Source organism: Nomascus leucogenys, chromosome 5 (genome assembly GCF_006542625.1).
Source record: "Nomascus leucogenys isolate Asia chromosome 5, Asia_NLE_v1, whole genome shotgun sequence".
NCBI lineage: Eukaryota > Metazoa > Chordata > Mammalia > Primates > Hylobatidae > Nomascus > Nomascus leucogenys.
The window spans coordinates 7,381,956-7,407,670 of record NC_044385.1 but is presented as its reverse complement, the minus strand read 5'-3'; the positions used below and the strand labels follow the sequence as shown (position 1 = coordinate 7,407,670).

The 25,715-nt window shown below is 39.9% G+C and overlaps 1 protein-coding gene across 5 annotated transcripts in view; it reads right to left on the bottom strand.

Annotated features, from left to right (window-relative positions):
• The window catches only part of RGS7 (regulator of G protein signaling 7), a 582,263-nt gene that overhangs the window by 29,995 nt on the left and 526,553 nt on the right, over positions 1-25,715 (bottom strand). For all 5 annotated transcript variants that reach the window (XM_012506446.2, XM_030812615.1, XM_030812616.1 and 2 more), the window contains exons 10-15: positions 21,214-21,288; positions 10,464-10,562; positions 8,870-8,931; positions 7,772-7,882; positions 6,080-6,205; positions 425-611 (exon numbers count right to left, since the gene is read on the bottom strand). In XM_012506446.2, coding sequence (XP_012361900.1) covers positions 425-611; positions 6,080-6,205; positions 7,772-7,882; positions 8,870-8,931; positions 10,464-10,562; positions 21,214-21,288 — 660 coding nt within the window. The remainder of the gene's footprint in view (positions 1-424; positions 612-6,079; positions 6,206-7,771; positions 7,883-8,869; positions 8,932-10,463; positions 10,563-21,213; positions 21,289-25,715) is intronic.

Genomic DNA, 25,715 nt, shown 5'->3' with positions numbered 1-25,715 from the left:
AATAATGAATAATTCAGGAACGTCAGAGTCTTAGAATCTCTACATTGAAGATGCTTTAAAGATTTTAAATCTTTTTAAAAAAATGGTTTTAAAAATCTTTTACTGAGATGGGGTCATCATTAGATGGTGTTTGCTCACTTATTGGGGGGGACAAACAGAGTAGAAAATGAAGTAAAAGTTTTAAAATATTTCAAATATGCCCCTTCATATAAAAATATTCAAACTTAGAAAATATTCCCAAGTTTTAAAAAACTATTCAGTTTAATCTGTCTTTGTTCCCTCCTAGATCAGTTAGAGTTATTTTACAGTTATCTAAATTGAAAATGTTAGAAATAGCTGCCATTTATAATGAAAATAAAATGAATATATCCAACGATCAACTTCTCAGAAGCACGTTTGTGATGTGAGGCTCCCGTACACCCACCTGAGCATCTTCAAATGTGTATCGTCCAGGTTCCTTCACGTTCTGTGTGGTTTTGTCATAACTCTTGGAATCCAAGTTAATAGCACTGGGGGCTCCGGGAGCCAGAAACTCTTGCCATATTTCCTGAACTCTTGAGGGCACTTCTTTAATAGGCCTCTTTTTCAGGTCCTCCACTGCCAGCCAGAATCTATGCAAAATGTGAGATCAGGTGTTTACTCTGATGGCCCATCATCTGAAAATTCTTGTGATATTTACAGATCATGCAGTTCATCATGATGACTCACAGCCAACTCACTTTCTCTGAGGGCTTCCAGTATCAGGGTGGTACTGACTGTATTCAAAGGTATAATCTTCTTTGGAAGGAATTATGAAAAACAATCTCTTCTAAGTGTTTGTTGTTAAAAGCAGATCTGTCAGAGCCCTGTATAACATTGATTTTACCTAAGGAAAGTAGCACTGCTAACTGTTTATTGAAAACAAAGAGGAGTTTGAAGGGAATTAAAGGTGTGGGACATGGAGTCTCCAATTGGGAGATAAAGGCGTGCATTACACTGTGTTCTTTGGATGTTCTGTCCATTTGAGCAATGGGGGCTAGTATGGAGAGCCTTTTCTGTTCTAGCTGGTAAGGGAATTACAAAGAAGCTTTGCTGGAGTTAAAAGAGGCCTGGACATAAGATCAGAAAATGCTCTGGCTGGAAAAATAAAAACAATTAACTAATGTTAAGCTAATTTAATTGAGAGAGTTATGGAATGACCGAAGCAGCAAGCTTTCACATGGAATTATTTGAAAAGTTTAAATGTGTAGAAGCATCATTGCAATTCAAAAGCCACAGAATAATATATACTGACTTACTTCTGAATATAGACTTATTTATAGCATATGTATACTGAAAGAACCTGGGAGTGTGTTTTGGTTGATAATAGCAAGTGGTAAAGTCTATTCATTGGTTGCATTTCTTCAATATTTTGCTCTAGGCTAGAGCTTGCTGGTTAGATCTCCAGAAATAATGTTTAAAAGATAAATGAGTAGATCATAATTTGTTAATAGAAACAAACACTCTACGTGAAAAAGGAGCTGCTAGGATTGTGTTATCCTCCATAAACACTCTTACTGCTCTAATAGTAGACGAAGTCAAAGAAAGGCAAAGACGGCCACAGAGACAGCAAACTTCAGGCTACAGAGTCTTAAGAGAGGCACAGGTGATCAGCAGTACCTTTGTAACTACTAAGCTTTAACTTGACCATTAATAAATAACCAGAAACCAGTAATGAAGTGCATGAGCTAGAATTAGAGTATCAACTACTACTCAGTCTCGTGATTTTTGAGTTTTCATCTCCAGATTTTGTTTTTTTATAGATATATGTAACAGAGGATAATCTAACTTTGACAACACCTCAGACAGGAAACTACCACCATGACTTTCAGAAAGGAAGGCTCAAGACCATTCCCTCTTAAAACACAGATTTAGACACTGTGCACTCTAATAGGAATACTATGCGAGGCTGGGCACGGTGGCTCACATCTGTAATCCCAGCACTTTGGGAGGTCGACACGGCCAGATAACCTGAGGTCGGGAGTTTGAGAGCAGCCTGGCCAACATGGTGAAACCCTGTCTCTACTAATAATACAAAAATTAGCTGGGTGTGGTGGCGAATGCCCATAATCCCAGCTACTTGGGAGGCTGAGGCACGAGAATCGCTTGAACCTGGGAAGTGGAGGTTGTAGTGAGCAGAGATCATGCCATTGCACTCCAGCCTGGGCAACAAGAGCAAAACTTCCTATCAGAAAAAAAAAAAAAAAAAAAAAAAAAAGGAATATTATGCATAATCCGAGGGCACAGGAGTGTTGAAATTAACATATGCTCAGGCAAGTTCATTCCAGCACACTTTGAACACATCAATCAAAACAGTCTCTGTCCTCAAAGAATGAGCAGAGAAAAAGATAAACCATTTAAATGGCCACAACACCAGGAAGTACATGAATGGCTGTCTAGGAAGAGAACAAACTAGACAGTCTGGGAAAGGCAAGCAGGAAAGAGCCCCTCTGCTGGGGCAAGTGCTGGATTGGAAAAGGGGGATCTAGACAAAGCTATTCTAAATCCAGTGACATCTGAAATGGGCCTGGAAATAAGCATAAAATACAAAGGCGTTGAGACGTTAATAACCACACCCATACTGATATGTAGGTGCAGGCACTGCTCTAAGTGATTCACCTATATTAACTCATTTAATACCCACAGTAACTCTATAAAGCAAGTTCTATTATTTCCCTCATTTTAGAGAAGAGGAAACTGAGCATATGAAGATTAAGTTGCTTATTTAAGGTTGCTCACTATTAGTGTCACAGCTGAGGTTTGCCCCCAGAAAATGTGCAGCAGATGACATGCTCACAACCACTCCCTCACACAGTCTTTCTAACAGCATCACCGCCTTTCTTATTCTGACCATTACCGTAATTATTGTAATAGCTTAATAGCATGGAGGAGCCGGGTGCAATGGCATGCACCTGTGGTCCTAGCTACTCGGAAGGCTGAGGTGGGAGGATCACTTGAGCCCAGGAGTTCAAGGCTGCTGTAAGCTATGACAGTGCCTCTGAACTGCAGCCTGGCTGTCAGAGAAAGATCCCATCTCTCTTAAAAAAAAAAAAAGTCCTATATCCTTTATTTCATGGTAGCTGGAACCTAAGTCAGTATTTTTAATGTCTTTGATTCTTGATTTCCTCATCAGTAAAATGGGATGATAATGCCTATGTCACTGGGTTTCCACTGGATTATTTGGTTTCCATTGGATTAGTTGATTAAATTAATTCCATTAATGTATACTAATGATATAAATTACGTAGAAGGCACTGAAAAGTACCTGGCATATTTTTAGTCACTCAAAGATAAAAACTCATGATATGACTACATTTTCTTAGCACTTGCTCTATGCTATGTGTTTTGCTAGAAAAAAAGAATGAGGGAAATACATCATAAAATTTCAAGTCCCTGCTCTCTATTAGGGAGAGCAGAGGGGGTATCTGAAGCATAAGTAGTTATCGAGAAACAGTCCTTCTTATTTTTTTCCCGTCCTAATATTTGAAAAAAATGCTCAGATGAGTGACACACTCTCACTGATAGCAGGAGGGCAGCTGTTTAGGTAAGATGCACGGAGAGTTATTTTATTTTAAGTGCAATTCACAGCCCCGCTGACCACTGGAACATTTTGTCTCCTTCAGTGTGTGACACAGATACGTCAGTGGAAGCAGAGTAGGGCTCAGATTTGGGGAGCGGTGGACAGTAGCTTGGTACTGGTTTGTAGGAAACCAAGAATGCCACTTACATGCAATCTGACCTCCTTAGCCATACTTTCTCCGCTTAACCTTCCTCAGCCATGCTTTTTTCATCTATAAAATGAGGCAATATTTACATTTTATGCTTGTTTTGGTGGTTAGATGTGTGACGATCAGAAATAATGAATGCAAAATATAACATAGCATATAAAAGTAGTAGATATAAAATATATTCTGGTGTCTTGTAGGTATTCAGGAATCAATCTACATCTTTCATGTATCTACTGATCTCTACTTACTAAGGAAACATATGGTAGGCATATAGTAGATATTCAAGAAATATATATATGTGTGTGTATATATATATATATAAAATGTGTGTATATATATATAAGATAATCTAATATTTCTTAAATATAATTACTTAGTCTAGAGTCTAGTACGGCATAGAATGATTAAGATAAATGATTAAAGCTTGAACTAAGAAATTGGCAGGAATTCAACTCATGCCTGAAACCTAATATCCACATGCTATCCGCTTTTTCCAAAGGCATCTTCTCTCTTCCTGTTCTGATGGTTTATCTCCTCCCCATTGTCCAGCTCTCAGCCTAGAAGCGATTCTCCCTAGTATCCCTTTGCTGATCTCTAACTCTGGGCTAGGCATCCCTCTGTGTTTCTCCCAACTAAACACCCATGATGTTGTGCTGTGATTTGTTTTCTTGTCTGTATCTACCAATAGACCGTAATTTTAATGAGAGGAGGAGATGTTTTTACCTGGCTAGGCTAGGCTGGTAAGGCTTATTCCTTGTTTATTTACTCATCATGATACAAATGATATCAGCATGTTTTCAAAAACTTAGAGAATGAGAGGAACATCCATCTCCCCAGCCACTAAAGTGCCTAAAGTATCCTTTATCTCTGCTTTATTTTTAATGCATTCTTTTTGTTTGTTTTTTGAGACTGAGTCTTGCTCTGTTGCCCAGGCTGGAGTGCAGTGGTGCAGTCTCGGCTCAAGCGATTCTCATTCCTCAGCCTCCCCAGTAGCTGGGACTACAGGTGTGTACCACCATGCCTGGTTAATTTTAATTTTAATTTTTTGTAGAGATGGAGTTTGCCATGTTGGCCAGGCTGATCTCAAATTCCTGGCCTCAAGAGAGCCACCTGCCTCGGCTCCCAAAGTGCTGGGATTATAGGCGTGACCCCTGCACCTAGCCTTTTAATGAATTCTTCCACTCCATTATTGACAATGTGACCTCAATATAGAAAATGTTATTAGTAGGCTCAATACAGAACTTTAGCAACTTTAGCAGCAAGATCTTGCAAAAGCCCAAGCGTGAAGGGTTCCCATAAACTGGAAGGAGAATAGGAAGCTGCATGCCAGCAATCCATGCTAGGCACACATAGAGAGTTACACTCCTCTGGGTTCTGTCTGTGGTCATCTTGCTTCATCCGTGTGACATGTGTCAGCGTCCTACATCTTTCTGAATGGTTTGGGATTCCTACCTGTTAAATCTCCTGAAAAGAACGTGACCATGCCTGGCACTACTTCGTTCCAATGAAAATAAACGAATGCAGAGAACTTTCAGTAAATGAATTTTACAGGACTGCATAAGTCATGGAAAAGTAAAAATTGGGCATCAGCTTTCAAAAGAATAATGAATGAAAGAGCTCATGAAAAAACAGTCTTATACAGTGGAAAGTTATCACTCCCTTCAATGATGTTAAATAGAGCTATTAAAATCCACTCTAATGTCTTATATTTAAAAATGCAATTTTCAGATCCTCCTTATGTTAGCAAGTTTTAAAAATATATAAAGATGATGTTTACAACAGATGGGCAGAATGGGTGTCGCTCTCTCACGAACAGCTCAATGCTGCGCTGCTCTCAATTGCCCTGTGGCTATTATTTAAACATGCAAAGAGAATGAGACAGCCCAACAGTCTGGTTTCAAGTTATTTGATATAGCTGCCCAGTCTCTTCTTCTCTAACTTGCTTGAGAAGTGATACGCAAAGATAGTCAACATTGACAAATAGGTGATATTTTAATTGAACTTCATAAATGTTATTGGCCAATCTCCACTTTGCCAAACATTGTTCTCTGTACTGCATTTCTTTACAGAGTCCATTTCAAAGCCACCAAATTTGTATAGTTAAAACATCTGGAGACACAGAGATGGTGTAAAAATAAGTTATAAGAAATTGATACGTTGGACAGCCTTTGCCTTGCTATCTCTTTTCCCTTCATTAGGTGGCAGAAATTCAATGGGTTCATGACATCATTATGATGTTAGTGGAAGAATAATTGATCTATTACCTCCAAAATAACCAGACACATCACAGACAGTATTTCTCTGGCCTATCAGATCCAAGCAATGTGTCTTACCTTAAATTTTCTGAGCTGAATTCTGACTCTAGAAATTTAAGGAACTGTTCTCTCCCAACTGGGTCTTTCAATGCCTCGTCCATGCCAAAACCCCATCGTTTTACCCTTTGCTGGCTCGGTTCTTTGCTATAGAAGATAAAACAAAGGCAAATACATTCCTTTCATTAGAATTCCCGTTTTTTTGTTATTACATTCCCCTTCAAAATCATGTGTGCCTCGAAGTTCCTATCTTTACCTTTTCTTTAAAAATATATATATCTGATTAACGGCTCTGCATGAAATCATCGTGTACATTAGTATTAATAATAAAGTTTAACATTTATTGAGCATTATGTGCTAAGCACTTTACATAAATGGTCTCTTTTTGTTTTTTGCCAGCCACTTTATGAGATAGGCACTATTAATCTTATTATTTTATAGATGAGGACAGTGAGGCACAGTGTTATCACTTGCCAATGTCAGGCAAGTAATAAGGGGTAAAGATCCAGAAATTCTGACCCCAATGCCACATTTCTTTCTTTCTTTTTTTTTTTTTTTTTTTTTGAGATGGAGTTTTGCTCTTGTCACCCAGGTTGGAGGGCAACGGCGTGATCTCGGCTCACTGCAACCTCCACCTCCCGGGTTTAAGAGAGTCTCCTGCCTCAGCCTCCCATGTAGCTGGGATTACAGGCACCTGCCACTATGCCTGCCTACTTTTTGTATTTTTAGTAGACATGGGGTTTCACCACTTTGGTCAGGCTGGTCTCGAACTCCTGACCTCAGGTGATTCACCTACCTCAGCCTCCCAAAGTGCTGGGATTACAGGTGTGAGCCACCATGCCAGGCACACATTTCTTAACCACTACGCCACACAGGGTCATGCAGGTATACTGAACTGGGGAAAATGCATTGGTAACCAAAAGATCTCAATACTAGCTAATGATTCTGGTGTCAATTAAATCTGTGACCTAATCCTAGCTGAGTCACAACATTTTGGGGTTCCAGCTTTCTCATCTATAAAATCTTTAGCTTGTGGATGAAGAGTTCTGGGCATGTCCAGTGTTTAAGATTCATGGCTGGATGCAAAAGAAAGAGAGAGTCCAGAAATGCAATCTAGAGAACTGCTAGAAGTGTGACAGAGTACCAATCTTTTCTTTGTAAAGTGATATGCCATGATCTTTTTATGACTCTGTTAAGGCTGATGATGTAATTCTTCCCTAGATAGCTCATGAAAGAAACTAGGGAGTCCTAAGTGATGCTTTGCTTTTCTTAGGAAGTGTCTTGCCAGTTTCTCTTACAGTGTTTATGGTAAGCTCATTCTGTCTTAAAATTGAATTCATAAAGACATACTTGTGTTGGGCTTAAGTATGTATGGCTTTAGCATTCACTTTACTTGACTACATGAGACTTTGTGGCTACGTGGATTTTCCAGGAAGATAATAGCAATGAGCTAAATTTCAAGAGCTGAAGATCCTAACTCTGACTAATTGCACCTCTAATTTTGGGACGGTCTTTCCAGCAATGCAAATCTTAATGCAAATGCAAATGTCTAAGGTTCAAAAGCCATGATCTCGAACAAGAATGTTAGATATGGGCCAATGCAGATAAAGAACAAAATTACATTCACAATTAGCCAACAATAAAATCCTTCCCATTTCACTCAGACCCTGAAATAAAGCAACATATGTGCGAGAAAGATAAAATGCCACCTACCTTGCCTCAAGTTCCCAGAAAGTGGTGTCATCGGACAGCCATGGGTTAGAAGGGTCAGGTGGCAAAAGAAACGGGTCGTATTCTAAATACTGTTCCGTGTAACTTAGTAGACTAAGGAGAAAAAACATTTCCAGTTTCTTTAGTTTTCTGATTGGGGTTGCAGCCGGTCCAAAGCAAGGAAAACAATATAAAAATGTGGGACCAAGGAATCCTTGCTCACTTAAAGAATGAAATCCAATGGCAATCTTCACGCTTCAGTAACTTTCATGCAACAACTTATTGTGCTTCTTGGCAGACAGCTATGGCTAAAGATTCCATCTCTCCCCATGCCTAAGCCATATAAATCAGTATCCCTTGGTTAACATGAAGTACTATGGAAGAGGTCAGTGTGTGAAGGGCACCTCTAAGAGTCAGTTCCAATCTTTGGTTAATCAGTCCACCCACAGCAGAACAGATTTTAGCCAACTTAGAGAAGGGCTTAAAAGGGAAATTTTGTCAAAAGTCTTTACAGGAATTAAGTAAAATGGGAGCCACTGACAAGTTTTTTAAATGGATATACAAATTTTAAAAAGGGAGAAGGGAAAGAAGTTGGAGAGGTAGGATTTGGCAATACCCAAAAGTGAAGAATATGAATGGCATTAAGAACAGATTTAAATGAAGAAAAGGAAAATATCTAAAATTTGAGTTTCATTCATATTCTGAAGTCAGGCAGGAACAGTGTCAATTGTTACTGTTAAAATAAGTTTATAGAGAGGCTCCAGGTTGCCCAGAGGTCATCGATAAATGGAAAGTTTCATGTCTTCCGGCAGGAGTGAAAAGGCTAGACTCTACAGAATTATCCTCTATATCTGATTCTTAGTTGAACAAGGACTGGATGTCTAGGCTTTTAAGACCATTATAATCATTCTGTCATTTAAACTACATCAAAAGAGTTCTTTGAAAGTTTTTCTATGTGCAAAAAGGAAAACAAGATCACATTACTTATAGGATTCCAATTATCTGTCCGAACGCCTGCCCCGACAGTTCTCTTTCATTTTTAAACACATTTCATTGTCATATGAAATTTTAAAATTTATATAGACACTTGGAAATACTCACCTGTCAGCGACTTTCGACATTTTTAACCGATGTCTATCTAACTGTATTTGCCAATATTTTATCTGAAAAGAGGGTTAGAGAAGGAGTTACGTAAGTAATGACATTTTCACAATTTTCCACTCTAAATCGTGATCAGCTGGGCAATTCTGAACAAGAGTATAGTCTACGTCAGTACAATTTCAAAGTTGGTTAAAAAAAAGCAGAGGGCTCCTAAAGAGTTAAAAAAATGAAATGTTGGAATTTGAACACAATTGATATCACTTTAGAACAGCAATGAGTTTGACCATTCTGCCTACTTTAGCAAAATGTAAGTTTATTTTAAAATTGTAGAGATTTTGCTGGGTGCAGTGGCTCATGCCTGTAATCCTAGCACTTAGGGAGGTCGAGGTGGATGGATCACTTGAGCCCAGGAATTCGAGACCAGCCTGGCCAACATAGTGAGACCCTGTCTGTAAAAAAAATATACAAAAATTAGCCAGGTGTAGTGGTGCAGGTACTATAGTCCCAGCTACTCTGGGGGCTAAGGCAGGAGGATCACTTGGGACTTTGAAGCAGAGGTTGCAGTGAGCTGAGACCACACCACTGCACTGCAGCCTGGGTGACCAGCAAGACTCTGTCTCAAAAAAATAAAAAATAAAATTGTAGAGATTTTAAACATTCATTCATGGTGAATACCTAAATCCAGAATCATACTTCCCTCCAAATTTAGAAAATAAATGTATTTATTACTATAATTTCAAAATAAATCCTATCTCCTAATACCAAGAAAGTATCAATGATACGTGTTTTGAGAATAATTTTATCAACAATTCATGACAAATGCTCACATGGAATAATCACACACAGAAAACTTTAATTAAAAACTCTCTGAATGACTTTTCCTTCCTGATTATTGTAAATATACTAGAAAAGTATATTTTACACTCTTGATAAGCCATATTATAATAAAATATCAGAGGAAAAGAGTCAAAATGAGAATAAAGCCCCATGACTGAACCAATCATGAGATTACTTGACTTCAGACACTGGAGTTTGCTTTGAAATATTACTTGGAGCCAACACTATTGATCAAATGCTAAAAAAAGAGGTAGTGTATAGCATGACTCCATGACTGTACGCCAGTATTGATAAGAAAAAACTTTAAGAGGTAGAGATAAATCAGCACTGCAGAAAGCAAGAATAAGCACTCTTGTGAAGAAAATGTCCTATCATTGGATATGGGAAGTGTGACAATGGTCTCAACCTCTTGTCCTCTTACTCTTTAAAACACAGCTTTGGAGTACAAAGTAACTATTGATGATGGAGTCACTTACAAATCAGCATATGTGATTTTTACAATTGGTTAGAGGAACAAAGATTTGGGTAAATAAACAGTGAGGGGTTTTGAAAACCATTACCATATATTGATACATTTTCAAGTAATTACAATACTTAAAATTAGAACATTTTATTATCTTTTAACTGCAAATCTTCCACACGAAACAGTCAATCATACAAATAACCTATAAAAATACCCATTATTAACATTTACCCTCTGGTTTTCATAGCTGTTACTCTGTAAACCTTTAACAGGTCATCTCATAGGCTGACTCACCTGTTGTTGTAACTCATCTTCTGTTGGAGGTTTAGTTTCTGGTGTGGGTGTGTGGGTAGGACTGTGACTTCTAATATCATTTTGTAAACCATAGACAGACTATATTAAAATAAAGAACAAACATTTTAGGACAAAATACCATTTACAGTCACAGACTTTCTAAAAAGTAACTCTAGTATAAATTCAATAAGGTCGCTCAAAGCTTATTTGATTAAGCTTCTTCACAAAATTCAAAAGGCACTGCTATGATAAATATCAAATGCATATAAAATAGAAGCACAGCTCTGAAAAAATATGTAGTTAGATTATTAACTTTGACAGAATAATTGGTTATATGTAGAGAACAAGGTGCATGTGATAAAATTTGAGAGCAGGCTGGGAATACCAAGTTGGAGAATGTCAACACTAACTAACATTTCATAAGCATTGATTTAAGAAAATAGAGAGGTGGATGCAGAACAGAATAGAAATGTAATAACTCAAAAGAAGATTTAAAAATAACTTGATATTTTACATAGGAATTAAATGGGGCACTGAGGAGAGTGAAAAGTCAAGAATTCTATTGCTGATTTGATTTCTGATGGTGCAATAGAAGACACCAGGGTACTCCTACTCTCCATATCAACAGTGGGTTATTTACTTCACAATACTAGCCTTGCCATTGGGTGCCATTTGCAAACATCAGTGACCCCAGAGGCATCATGCGTCTTTGGAATTCTCAATACGCTTGTACTTTTTTATTAACTTGTCAAAAGGTCAGACCTACTACTTAGGAAGACTCTTTTTTTGAGAAAGGCCCATTGCTTAGTAAGTATAAATAAAGATCTGGTGACTAAAGGGATAAAAAACTATCTGTAACTGAGTGTGAGACATCTCACGTGTCAACTCAAGGAAGAAGCCAAATTATTTTTTTTTGGATATCAAAGTATTATTCCTTTAAAATAAAGAATTTAATGTGTGTTATTGAGCACTTTTTCTTTGGACATGAGCAAGAAAGATGAGGGCATAATAAAACTGCATGAGCTCCACAAAATTAGTACCAGACAAAGTTTACAAAGACAATTTTGAAGTTAGATGAGGTTAGATCCAGATGCCTAATGATGCCAATTTTCAGGCCGGTCACCAAGCTTGCCAGCATCTCTAAATTCAATGTATTTTTGTTCCTGAACTGCTTTCACTAGGACCTTAAGTCCACTTAACACTACGTCTTGACTCTGTATCTGTTTTGACTCTGTATCTGTGCCTTTTGGATGTGGTTTTGCCCTTGTGTCTCCCGCCCTCCATCCTTTTTTTTTTTTTTTTTTTTTGAGACAGAGTCTCATTCTGTCATCCAGGCTGGAGTGCAGTGGCATAATCTTGGTTCACCACAACCTCCGTCTCCTGGGTTCAAGTGATTCTCTTGCCTCAGCCTCCCAAGTAGCTGAGATTACAGGCACGTGCCACCACGCCCGGCTAATTTTTGTATTTTTAGTAGAGATGGGGTTTCACCATGTTGGCCAGGCTGGTCTTGAACTCCTGACCTCAGGTGACCCATCCGCCTTGGCCTCCCAAAGTGCTGGGATTACAGGCGTGAGCCACCGTGCCAGGCCTCCATCCTTTTTTTGGTGCTCTTATCCTTTCTTCAATAGATTTTAACTTGGATTTAATCATTGGAATAATCTATTCCCAGACTATCCTGGGTAGGCCTCTTCAATTTCCTTCTCTTGCCCTACCACCAGACCCTTGGAACCCAATTCCCATCACTGAGGACATCCATTTCTTTTTTTTCTTTTTTGATAATGCCAAACAAGAGGCAGGAAATGGCCATCCATTTCAACACAAGGATTTGCTCATATGCTTTGAATTTACTCTGAACAGGACGGAGCTGAATGTCTTAAACTAGCCCTTTTATTTCATTTATTTTTTCATTCATTCATTCATTCAACATTTATTGAACACTTACTATATACTAGATATAGTACTAAGCATTAGGGAAATACAAATAAACAAAATAGATGTGCTTCTTTCTGCACTGGAACTCACAACCCAGTGGAAGGGAAAGAAGTTACGCAGGTAATTACACAAATAAACATATGACTAAAAAAGGGATCAGTATTATGAAACAAAAAAGAATAACAAGCATAGGGCCTGGAATATAAAGTGATTTAATTTACATTGAAGGAATGGAAATGGCCCAAACTGATACTAGCCATATTTGAACATGATTAAATAAAACAACCTTCTGAATTCTGAAATAACAGTAGAGGTTGATTTTTTAAAAATTATGTGGTGTATATACATAACGGAACACTATTCAGCCTTTATAGAACAAGAAATTCTGTCATTTGCAATTAACATGGATGAGCCTAGAGGACATTATGTTTAGTTAAATAAGCTGGGCAGAGAGGTATTTGCCATAGAATTACACTTATATGTGGAATATAAAATAGCTGAAGTAGAGAGTAGAGTGACAGTTACCAGAGGCTGGGATAGGGGGTGGGGAAAAGAAAGCTCTTGGTCAATGGGTACAAAGTTAGTTAGCTAGGAGGAGTAAGCCCTGGTGTTCTATTGGACAGCAAGGTGACTATTGTTAATAATAATGTATTCCATATTTCAAAGTAACTAAAAGAGAGGATTTTAAATGTTCTTGCCACAAAAAGGATAAATATTTGAGGTGACGAATATGTTGATTACTCTGATTTGTTCCTTCCGTGGTATATGTTTATTGACTATTACCCCACAAATATGTGCAATTATTATTTGTCAAAATTAGGCAACAGAAGGATCACCAATTATATAATAGTTCTACCTTTCAGTATCTGCTATTTTTTCAATTGTATCACCTTAATTTTTGAGAAGAAAAATAAAAAGACTCTGAGACTTAAAGTTTCCATTCTTTTTTAAAGTGGTTTAATTATTTAAAGTTTTTAAATAATAATCTACAGGTCATGTAAACAGTGCTTATAAAAAATAGCTGATGGTTTTAACAGTAAGTTTTTGGGCTAAGATTAAAAACATAAAAGACTGCTAGAAAAACAGCAATCTGTGGTATCATGAAAGTAAAATGATCCATAAGTTATCTTTTATCTCTACATTTCTATAATGATTTCAACATTTATGCATTTCCTGTAAACTTCATAGAGGTCCCATACGAGGCCGGGTGCGGTGGCTCACGCCTGTAATCCCAGGAGTTTGGGAGGCCGAGGCAGGCAGATCACGAGATCAGGAAATAGAAACCACTCTGGCCAACATGGTGAAACCCCATCTCTACTGAAAATACAAAATTAGCCAGGCATGGTGGCATGTGCCTGTAGTCCCAGCTACTTGGGAGGCTGAGGCAGTAGAATCACTTGAACCCAGGAGGCAGGGGTTGCAGTGAACCAAGATTGCACCATTGCATTCCAGTCTGGCAACAGAGCGAGACTCCGTCTCCAAACAAAAACAAAAACAAAAACAAAAGGTCCCATAAGAGACCATGACCCAAACCACTGGGAGGTGTTGCTTAAAACATCTTCCAGGAGCCTGGCTACTTGCTCTGAAGTTGCTGCAGAGTTTCCATTTCTTGTCTTACATAAAAGTCAACATCAGGAGGTCTTGCTTTCACCAATCTGAGTACTGTTCATTTCCTGGGGATAGTGATAGCTTTTAACTTTGATTGTTGGCTACAATGAAAACAGCCGAGAAGAATATAATTTTATATATGGGGATTATTTTATGGACAAAGGAGGCAAAGAGATTAATCCTATTTTGGCAGAAAAGTTATGAAAATTATTTGCAATGTAAAAGGCTTTGCATATTTTAGAAAAAAAATGTATTCAAATCGTGGTACAGGGTGGGGTGGCATAGAGCTAGAAACAGGTAAGGTTAGAGAGGAAGAGAAATAAAATCTCTTAATGTCTTAATATTTGCAGCTGGGGAAAATCAAATTAACTAATTGAGATCCATTTTTAGTTTTAATAGCAAGATCATTTATTTGCAATGCTTTGGCTTGATTAACACGTTCTTTTATTCCTATAGTGCTAAGACAAGCACTTTTTCATATACAGTGCCATCTATTTATTCATTAAATAAAATAGATTTGGCTTCCTACATAAATCTGTTCATGTGTGATTTCCCTTGACATTTTAGAAGAGAACTAGAAAAATTATCCCGTTTTTTTTTTAGGCGGGGTGTGGGGGTTTGCTATGGTCTGAATGTTTGTGTCTCTCCAAAATTCATATGTTGAAATCCTCAACCCCTAATGTGATGGTATTAAAAGGTGGGGACTTTGGGAGGTGACTAGGTATGAGGGTGAAGCCCTTGTGAATGGGATTAGTGCCCTTATAAAGGGGCCTGAGGGAGCTCATTTGCCGATTCCACGATGTGGACACAGTGAGAAGGCACCATCTTTGAAGCACAGAGTGAGCTCGCGAAAGATATTAAATCTGCCGGTGCCTTGGACTTCTCAGACTCCAGAATTGTGAGCGATACATTTCTGTTGTTTATAAATTACCCAGTCTAAGATATTTTGTCAGCAACTCAAACAGACCAAGAACAAAGTCAGAGACTGTAAAATAGAAACCACAAAGTACAAGAAGCCTTTCTGTGTTTCTATGTGAAATGTAATCTCTGGGGTTTTTCTGACTGACTGGTGTGGTAATATTTTTCTTTCTTTCAAGGTTGCTCAGCTGAACTAGAGAACAGATTGTCACCATATCTGACACAATATGGAGAAAGTCAGTACACAGAAAGAAGCAGAGAGAAGGCGACCAGAGAGAGAGATCATGAGAGAGCTGGGTCCACTCACACCCCTGGGCCTGCTTGACCCCTGCCTGCCACAAGGTTTCAGACCATGAATCAGAAAAGTCCCCTCTTGGCCGGGTGTGGTGGCTCATGCCTGTAATCCCAGCGCTTAGGGAGGCTGAGGCGAGTGGATCACCTGAGGTCAGGAGTTCGAGACCAGTCTAGCCAACATGGTGAAACCCCATCTCTACTAAAAATACAAAATGAGCAGGGTGTGGTGGCACATGCCTGTAGTCCCAGCTACTTGGGAGGCTGAGACAGGAGAATCACTTGAACCTGCGAGGCAGAGGCTGCAGTAAGCCAAGATCCCGACACTGCACCCCAGCCTGGGCAAGACAGAGCAAGACTCCATTTCAAAAAAAGAAAAGTCCCCTCTTTATTCATTCTCATTTGAGCAGTTTCTATTGCCTGCACCTTTACTGTACCCTTTACTTGACACACTTTTGTGTTGCTCTAAGATACGAGTAGTTTATTCTGTTCAGTAACACATTAAAATTTAAATGTACACATGCTGTATATGGAGTTGAAGACATGCCCATATTTTATGCAGAAACAGCTAGAACCACTGGATTATTAATAGCAGGAAAACCGGACAGCTAATTATACATTTTTTGTTGTTCTTCGAGGACGTGCACATTAGCTTTTCACTGATGCTGTTAAGTGTAATATTTAGTGCCATGATGTCCAGATGAAGGTGACAGAGGAAAAAGAGAACAGGATAGGAAATAGCTTCCTGTTATTTTGAAATATGGGTATTAAAGTTACAGGAGGGAGCACAAAGTGTGGGTCCAGTCACACACACATGCAGATGCTCTTATCATTTCCCTCAGGTTTTGTGTCCTAGGACCCCTCTAGCTATCGTCCTACAGAAGGATACAGCCTGTGATGGTGAATTTTGTGTCAACTTCGCTGGCTCATAGTACTCAGGTATGTGGACAAACATTACTTTGGATGTTTCTGTGCTGGTGTTTATTGGATGGGATTAACATTTAAATCAATGGACTTTGAGTAAAGCAGGTTGCCCCCCACAATGCAGGTGGGCCTCACCCAATCAGTTGAAGGCCTTAATAGAACAAGGGCTGACCTCCCTCAGCAAGAAGGGATTCTGCCTCCAGACTGCCTTTTTTGTTGTTGTTTGTTGTTTTGAAGAACAAGGATATTTACTCTTAAAAATGAAGTGCTATCCCACAAAAAGATGTACAGATTTGAAAAACACTTATTTTACTGTATTAAACAAACAGAAAAACAGGCAGGGGACGTCTAGATGACAGAATTGAAGCAGCTCTGTATGAAAATAAAGATGGTACCATGATGTGACTTCAAAGAAAATGACTAAAAATTTCACAAACATCTTCATGTTTCTAATAATATATTAATGCACAAAATATCAAAAATACAAAGTCTAGGTTTCTTCTCTGTAGGTTTATGATAAACTATTAAACTTCTATTTAAGGCATTTACTTTTATAAGCCTTCTCTGTTTAGAAGTACAAACTATACAAGTACATACATGCTGGTATTGTACCATGAAAATTTTAGTTTTCATCTCAAACTAGTGATTTGTCTTTTTACCCATACTTATATACATTTCACTTCCATCATAAGACATGTAATACATTTCTAGTGGTACATTTTAAACAATATATATTTTTTAAATATTGATTTTTAAAAGAATCTTTTTAGTGCTATGACATGATGGCCTTAATTTAACAGCTGAAGCATGATATGGTAACTACATTGTACTGTTTAATTTGCAGCTGTAGGAAAACATTTGAGTTTTAAAATACAACCAAGATGAGGCTGGATACTAATAAACACTGAAATACTAGAAAACAGTGAATGAATAAATAATATGTTTTTTTCATCAGGGGCTATTCATTATTTTGCTTTTGGAAACCTGGAAGAAATTGTCTTGAGTTTCAAATGTTCTGGTAAATCTAGTCATTTCTTAGCCTCCTCAATGTCGCCTGGAATTGCTGAAATAAGTGACTCTAAAGAATCAAAGTTCTTTTCTGGTCTGAGGTAGCGAACGGTGGCCGCACTGGGGATTTCCCCACAGAAGTCCTCTTTGAAGGTATGCAGGATAAGCGTTTCCATGGACTTTGTATTCTTGTGGTAGGGAGTCCATCTTATGCTCACCACCACCTAAAGGCCATCTCCACTTCCAACACTGGCCCAACAATAATAAACGCCAATGGATACATCAACTGGAAGATTAGCTACTACCTGCTCAGGAAAATTAGCTGCGGAGATGCCCAGCTGCCTGGAGCCACGGCCGAAGCCCCGCACCACTTGTGCCCGGCAGAAGCAGGGCAGATGCCTCACGTTATAGTCCAGTCCGCTTGGGACACGGGCTGCGGCCGGGTCCGCGCGTTCTACGGAGCCGCCATCGACGCGGTGCCCGGACCCTGGATCAGCAGGGGGTGGGGTGGGGACATGGCCGTGAGCTCTGCCTGCCGCGGGGGCGCACCAGGGTCCTGGCGACAAGACGACATGCCGCGGTGGGTCCCTGAGGCTACCAACCCAACAAAAGCTTCCCGGCGACTCAAGAGCTGTGTCTCCCCAGACTGCCTTTGGATTTGAACTGCCGCTCTTCCCTAGGTCTCCAGCCTGGTGGCCTCCCCCATCAGATTTTGAACTCGCCAAGCCTCAATAATCCTGTGAGCCAGTGCCTTAATATAAGTCTCTGTCTCTGTCTCTCTCCCCACTCCCGCCCCCCACTCTGTCTCTGGTTCGGTTTCTCTGGAGAACTCTGGCTAATACAGAATCTATTACAGTAAAAATTTTAGTATCGGACTCAAGAACATCAGACAGACAGTTCCCCTTCAAACTTACTTAGATTAGGCTGATTTCTTTCTGGCTACGCTACATTATCATTCTTGCATAGATCCTCCAGATAATACATTTTTACCCATTTCCTTATATTGTAGTAAAGTATATTCTAATTGAAAAGAAAGACTTGAAAATGGACTAATTTTAGATTCTTAACATATCTCAAATCATGCATACAGCAAAGCCTTCGCTTCCTATATTTGATAAACATGTCAAACATTCAACAATTAGATACAACATTCCCAAATGAAATGTGAAATGATTCTGATATTCTTGAGGCACCTATGCTAGATTGTTACTTTAGGGATTTACTGGGTCCTTTATTCTTGTTACGGCATGTAATCACAGGAAAAATTATTATAGCTCACTCCCACATAAATGAACAGCAGCTCTCCTTGCTCCGAGCATTATCTGCTTTCAAAGATTAAGCATGTTCCATAGCTTCCACTTCCTGAGCAGCCGCAGTATAAAGATGAGGCCCACCACAGAGCCAGGAGGAGGCGCTACAGAGACGGCTCAATTATGGCGGAAGGGAAGGGTGGCTTCCAGGGGCGACTGGCTGGCCTCTGCCATTTCTGTCTGTGGTTTGTGATCTCACAGTATCACCTGCTCCACAGACACAGAGCTGTGGACCCCTCAGAGGATGGTGAAACAGCTTGCTGATTGCTGTCAAGGTATTCACTGATAAAATGCAGTGGCAATCACAAGCACCAATCACTTGCACTCCCTTTGTCATATGTCATGGACGGAGTTGTGTCCCCTCCCCTAAATTCTTATGTTGCAGCCCTATCCCCCAATGTAGCTATATTTGGAGATCAGGCCTGTGAAGAGGAAATAAAGGTTAGGTGGGGTTATAAGGGTGGGAACTAATACAATAGAACTGGTGTCCTTTTAAGAAGAGGAAGAGACCCCAGAGTTGGTTGTTTTGTTTTGTTTTTCTCTCTGGCTGTATGCACACACAGGAAAAGCCACTGAGGATACGAGAAGAAGGCGGCCATCCCCAAGCCAGGAAGAGACACTCCACAGGCACTGAACTTGCCACCACCCTGATCTTGAACTTCTAGTTTCCATAACTATGAGGTAACAAATTCCTACTGTTTAAACCACCTAGTTTGTGGTATTTTGTTAAGGCGGCCCCAGCAGACTACATAAAGCTTAACAAAATCATATACTTATATCCATGTACAGACATTTATCTCCTTGCTCAATATCTGCACCCTTATGAGACCATGAATTAGGGGAGCAAGGCCCTGACTGTCCCATTTACTGTGGAGTACCTAAAACCCAGGACATGTCTGGCATAGAGTAGAGACTCCTTAATTTTGCTAATTCAGTGGATCATTACAGTTCCTAAACAACTATGAGCTAAAGTATCAGTGGTGATAATTCTAAAAAATATTAGTATGTGGCTTGGAGTCGGATAACCTTCCAGGTAAAATAACATTATCATCTGCGAAGATTCTAGCAAATTGAACACTTCTGACTGTGAGAAGCTATATTTATCAAAAGGTGAGAAAAATCAGTTTTCTCCAGCTGTGGAAAATAAGGGCATACCTGTTATTTGCTGTCAGATTTTTCAGGACTTTTGTTTTCTTCTGGCAAATATTAGCGCTAGACAGCTCTGGAGTGAGGCCCTGTCATTCTATTGTTATCGATTCACAAGAAATTAGATGTTATCAAGACAAAGAGAGCTAGATATCAATGATTCTGTTTCTTTACAATATTTCACCTTGCAATGCCTCATGGGCTTTTCATCATTAAATGAGGGCTGATGGTATGTAAAGAACGACATTGTAAACTAATGTTTCTCAAATGTTCAAAAAGAAGGGTGCCATGTAAAACAGGAGAAAGATGATCAATACTGAATATGGTGCCAAAGAGAGTATAAATGATGCCTTTATTGTGTCTAAGTGCTATCCTGTTAATCCACATGCTTTCTCTTCTGAATCACAGCATGTCTGGGTTAGTGTCTGTTGGGGGAAACAGGACACCCAATAAAGTATTTCGAAGAGTAATTTCACTATTCAGAAAGTGGAGAGAGGTGGCTTAATGCACTTTTTGGAGAGCTGATAGCATTTTTGAATCTTGTTCTGCAAAAATAGTTCTTGGTGCCCTCAGGATGTGCTGTGAGCAGAGGATGAAAGCAATTAAGTAGGGCCAGCCACCAGAGAGACAGACCAGACAGGCTTGCTTTGGTCTGGCTTCGCCTCTCTCTCGGAGAGTTCCTAGGGGCAGAAGCATTTGAGCACCGCATCTGAATTGGTTTTCTGGTGCTCTGCTTCAGCTTCTTTATCCTAACATCAAGGTAAACTGCCTTAAAAGAAAGAAAAGGTACTTGGACCATATTGGGGCCTTTGAGCATGATGCTATGTTTCTAGGGATGGGAGAGAAAGGCAACAGAAAATAAGACTAGAAAAAAATATTGAGTGCTTACTACAGGGACACAGACTCTGGAAAACGCTATGGCTAACGAAATACTAAGGAAATGGCCACAGAAAAAAGACCTTGAACTTTGTGGAATGTATTAATCCAGCAGCACCAATCTATAAGCTGTGTTCTCAAAGCGACTGCTAGAGGCCAGAAATTCTTGTGTACATCAAGCGTGTTTTACAGAATGAATAAAAATGTCTTCTAGTTGTACGTGTTGCTTTAAAAAATATGTAGAAACTACTGCTGTGCATTTTCAAAGGGTTATTTTAAATGTCACTGAACTCGGAATAGCTTCCCCCGCACCCTGCACACCGATATTCTCTCAGATAACAAACACTGAAATACAACCACTGTCTTATGGTTGTGTCACAAAATTCTAGTGTTAAGAGGGGGTCCCTGCACTCTTTCTGTAATTAAATATCTTTTAGATGTCCCCCTTTCCTCGGGTTTTAAAATGCCCTTCTCTCATCGGTATCAGGTTTTCTAAGGACGATTTCCTTAGAAACCCTGTTCCTCTCCTCTCAGTCAGTCAGTCCCATCGCTGTGTCTTGGGACCCTGGTGTGCTTGAGCATCAGGATGGGGCTATTCTTGAGGAAGGGAGGGCTGTGGAAGGCTGGGAAGAGTGGGGAAGACACTCCATGACATGAGAAGAAAGTGTTTTTATGGCTGACGTCCTGTCAACAGTGCAATCCATCACCAAGATCAGCACAACAAATGACAGTTTTACCTTCCGTGTTTTGTGGGGGTTTCTCATTCTGGATGACTTCTTAATGTCCACTTCAGTCGTATTCACACATCCAGGCTGGGAATGGAAAAATAGAGAGACAAATGAATCTTTGGGTGTGAAATTTCTGACCAGGACAATCATGAGTGACTCATTCTCCAGAGCCCGAGCAAATGCCACAACGACACAAATCAAGGGAAGTGTTTTCTAGATGGCCACAGCCTGTCCCATCAGCAGTAGCCAGTCATAAAAGACATGATACTTCTTAACTCTTCACACTTAAAAGCCTTCAGATGCCATCCTCAAATAACTCCCAGAGAAATAGGAAAAAGAAATACTCGGTCTGCACACATGTGAAAGTGGTGTCAATATGTATACCGACAAACACGACAGATAGAGTGAGGGCCCTCCTGGACAAACGGGCCCATACCCCTTGCTGGTTATCTGCAGACAGCCTCTTGCAGAGTTCTCTCTTTATAAAAAGTGAGGCTGGGCTGGGTGCAGTGACTCATGCCTGTAATCCCAGCACTTTGGGAAGCTGAGGTGGGCGGATCACCTGAGGTCAGGAGTTCGAGACCAGCCTGGCCAATGTGGTGAAACCCTCTCTCTACTAAAAACACAAAAAATTAGCTGGGCGTAGTGGCGGGTGCCTGTAATCCCAGATAAGCAGGAGGCTGAGGCAGGAGAATCACTTGAACCTGGGAGGTGGAGGTTGCAGCGAGTCAAGAGTACACCACTGCACTCCAGCCTGGGCAACAAGAGCGAAACTCCATCACAAAAAAAAAAAAAAAAAAGAGACTATTAGATGGGTGACTTGCTTTTCTCAGGCTGGAAGACTAAAATGGCATTTAGTTGAGCCAGCTCAGCTCCCAGAATGAACTGTCTTACAGGGATTGTGAAACCCAGCAACTAGGAATCTTTGTTTGCTATAGACAGAATGTGCAACGGAGTTCATGGTTAAAATGTGAAAGGTGGAGAAAGAAACTAGTAAATAAGATGCCATGCTTCTTCTGATAAATTCCCGAACTTCCTTTTCCTTAAGGGCAGGTGAACCCCTTTAAAACAGAGGGGTTGGAGAAGTATAGGCAGCCTGCTGTTAGCTTCCTGACAACCTTAGGTGTCTCATCTTGTCAGATTTATTGTTCTGTTGTACAGAAACAAATAGCTGCAAGCTTCTTGTATATTTGGAGGAGGAGAGGGGAGGAGGCGGGAAGAAGAGGGGAAGGGAGAGAATATGAATCACGAAACAGAGAAGACAGGAGATTCAAAAATACATAGTAGCTTAAATGTAGAAAGGGCTTAGACATCACACATCCTTTAGAAGTGATGAGAAGTTAATGGCTACATGGACTGTGTTTCCTTAACATCAGCCGGGCGCGGTGGCTCACGCCTGTAATCCCAGCACTTTGGGAGGCCAGGGTGGATGGATCATGAGGTCAGGAGTTCAAGACCAGCCTGGCCAACATGGTGAAACCCCATCTCTACTGAAAATACAAAAATTAGCCAGACATGGTGGCAGGCGCCTGTAATCCCAGCTTCTCTGGAGGCTGAGGCAGGATAATCGCTTGAACCCAGGAGGCGGAGGTTGCAGTGAGCCGAGATTGCACCACTGCACTCTAGCCTGGGTGACAAGAGCGAAACTCGATCTCAAAACAAACAAACAAACAAACCACCAAGTTGCATGTCTCTGCTCCATTTCTCTATTTCTTCCCACAGATTGCAAGAAATTAAAGCATTAGATGTCCTTAGAAGTGACTTTAGAGAAACTGTGAATGCGGAAGAGTCTTCTGTGGAGTTGGGATGGGGTTGGGAAGGAAGGGCAAAAAGGCAGAGCTGATGTGACTGGCAGACTCAGCTGTTCACTGCAGTAACAGGAATCAGTTCACTGTGTAATGAAGACAGACGACACTTTCCTTAAAGAACCATCTTCTGCTAGCATAGCCATTGGGCCAAAACCCCACCATAGTATTATAATAGATAAGGAAGTAAATGAGGAAAACATTTTTTCTTTTTTTTTTTTTTTTTTGTAGAGTATGTATATACTACACACACACACACACACAGACACACACACTGTACTACAAACATTAAATACATTGTGAGTTTGGTTTGCATATCTATTTAGGAATAGAAATCACTGGTTCAGCACAGTGGTCAGCTTGGCAGTGTAGGAGGGAGGAAGGGCACCCAGCTGGGTGGGACTAATTTCGTAAGTGACACTGAGCGATTCACCAAACTCTCCCAGCATCTGGTTGCTGAGTATCTGATATTCTGGTTTGATTTTTTTTTTATGGTTGGTCTAAGCATTTATTTTTTTAAAAGACCCCCGGGGATTTTAATATGCAGCCAGTGTTCACAACCATTGATCTAGGTGTAACAAAGACAAGGTTTGTAAAACATTAAAGGATCGAGTTTTCATTTTCGATTCAGTTTCTATTTCTTTGCAGGCTTCCATCCCTAAGCCTGAGCCATAACGGAAGGGAAGGCAGTAAAATTCTTTAAACTCCTATCAACATATCAGGAGCCAAGCACGGTGCCAGATGCAGTGGCTTATGCCTGTAATCTCAGCATTTGGAGAGGCTGAGGTGGGAGGATCACTTGCTTTGAGGAGTTTGAGGCTGCAATGAGCTGTGACTGAGCCACCACATTCCAGCCTGGGTGATAGGGTGAGATTCTGTCTCTCTTTCTTTTTTTTTTTTTAAAGAGCCAAGTATGATAAGATACGTCATGGAGATTTTCTTCCATATGTTAAGGGGTGGGAAAAATTAGGATATAATATCCAGGAAAAGGAAAGCATGTTTCTTCATGAACTGGAGGCAAAGAAAGATAAAGGTAAGATACTGAGCTCAGCAAGTACTTCATTTTTCTCCTCTGTGCAAGAAACTCGAAGAACAAGAGGTGACAGGGAGGAATAAAAAATCCCAGACAAGTATGAGGAAGCCTGTGAAGTAGTCAGTCCCATTCCCATAGAAGAAGCCCCACATGCGATCAGAGCCAACATGAATTTTATATCATATGGGTGTTAGCAAGAAAGATGAGCTTAAGAAAATGCTTCCCAAGCCTCTTAGGTGGCAGTCAAGGCATCTGGAATTTCTTGCATGCCACAGTAGTAAAAGGCACAGAAGATCTAAGAATAGTGGGTGGATGGGAGCCTGAAGTCGGGACAAAGGCTGCAGTGTGCAGGGATTTTATGCTGAAGCAGATGTCTGAAACACAAACTTCAGCAGTGAGTTCCAGGTGATGAGATGGTACCTGTTGCAGCTGTCCTTGGAGCAGCCCATGCCAATCTGCCTATAGCAGAAATCGACAAGGATCTGGAAGATGCTCTGGGGGTGCTTGGCCCTCTGGCCCCACTGCACAAGACTGTAAAAACAAAACCTCTAGACCCCAAACTCCCTTCCAAAACCAATCCTGGATAGCAGCAGAGAAAGGCCGAGAAAACTGAAAGTGTGATCATTTATCCACAAATGACCGAGTCATCTAAAGCAACTATTTCAATTATGGTGGCATGCAGAGCACATGCATTGAAACCTACCCTTCAAATAGGTTTCTGAGAAAACTATGTCAATTATAGAAAATACAGAAACTGTGTTTTCTTTATACATCTGAGGAAGCTGAACTAATTTGAACTCTAAAACTCCTTCCATAACGAGCTAGGATTCCAAATCAATTTTACTTCATACCAAGGGGGATAATTAACAAATGGCCCTGGAAATTGTGTCAACCACTGAAGGCATAAAGTGGAAAGATTCCCCTCCCCAGAGGAACATATCTGACTGTCAGTCCTAAAGGAAATGAGAAGTTTCATCCTCATATTTAAAAGATGTTGGCCTTTTAAATTTGATTAATGAACCATTAGCTTACATCTGAAATTCCCACTTGAGCCAATTATTAACACCACTAATCAGCAAATTAATAAGAAAGCATTGATTTTAAAAGTAAATGTCATTAGAGACTGAACTGTAAGATATGTTTTATAACCCGGCTCCCATCCCAGGAAAATGAAATCTGCCAGTTCAAAATTTGTTACTAATGACTAAATGGTTAAAATAGTAAGCTGGATCTGGGATGCTTGTCTCAGAGGCCCTGTAATTTCTAAGGAGGCCTCATGGGACAGCTAATGGTTCAACAGATCTATGATATCTAAGTCAACTAGGGAATTCTTGAAGATTAAAAAAGCTTAGAGGCCCACAGTTGTCTGGTATACTTCTGAATAATTAAGGTCATGACCCAGTGCTGATAACGCCTGAATAACTGCTTTCAGAAGTTATGTACTGTGGTAAGTGAAATATGGCAATAATTTTTCTTGAATTCTCTTATGTATTCAATAAATATTTCTTTCTGCATCTAATTGTCAGATCTTGTGACAAATGGTGAGTTACAGGAATGAAGGCATGAGCCGTATCCCAGTAACTTCCTGATACAGTAAGAACGACAGACACATGAATAATCAGAATATGGGAGCTTAATGACTAAGTGGAAGTTGGCACAGAGCATTATATGAC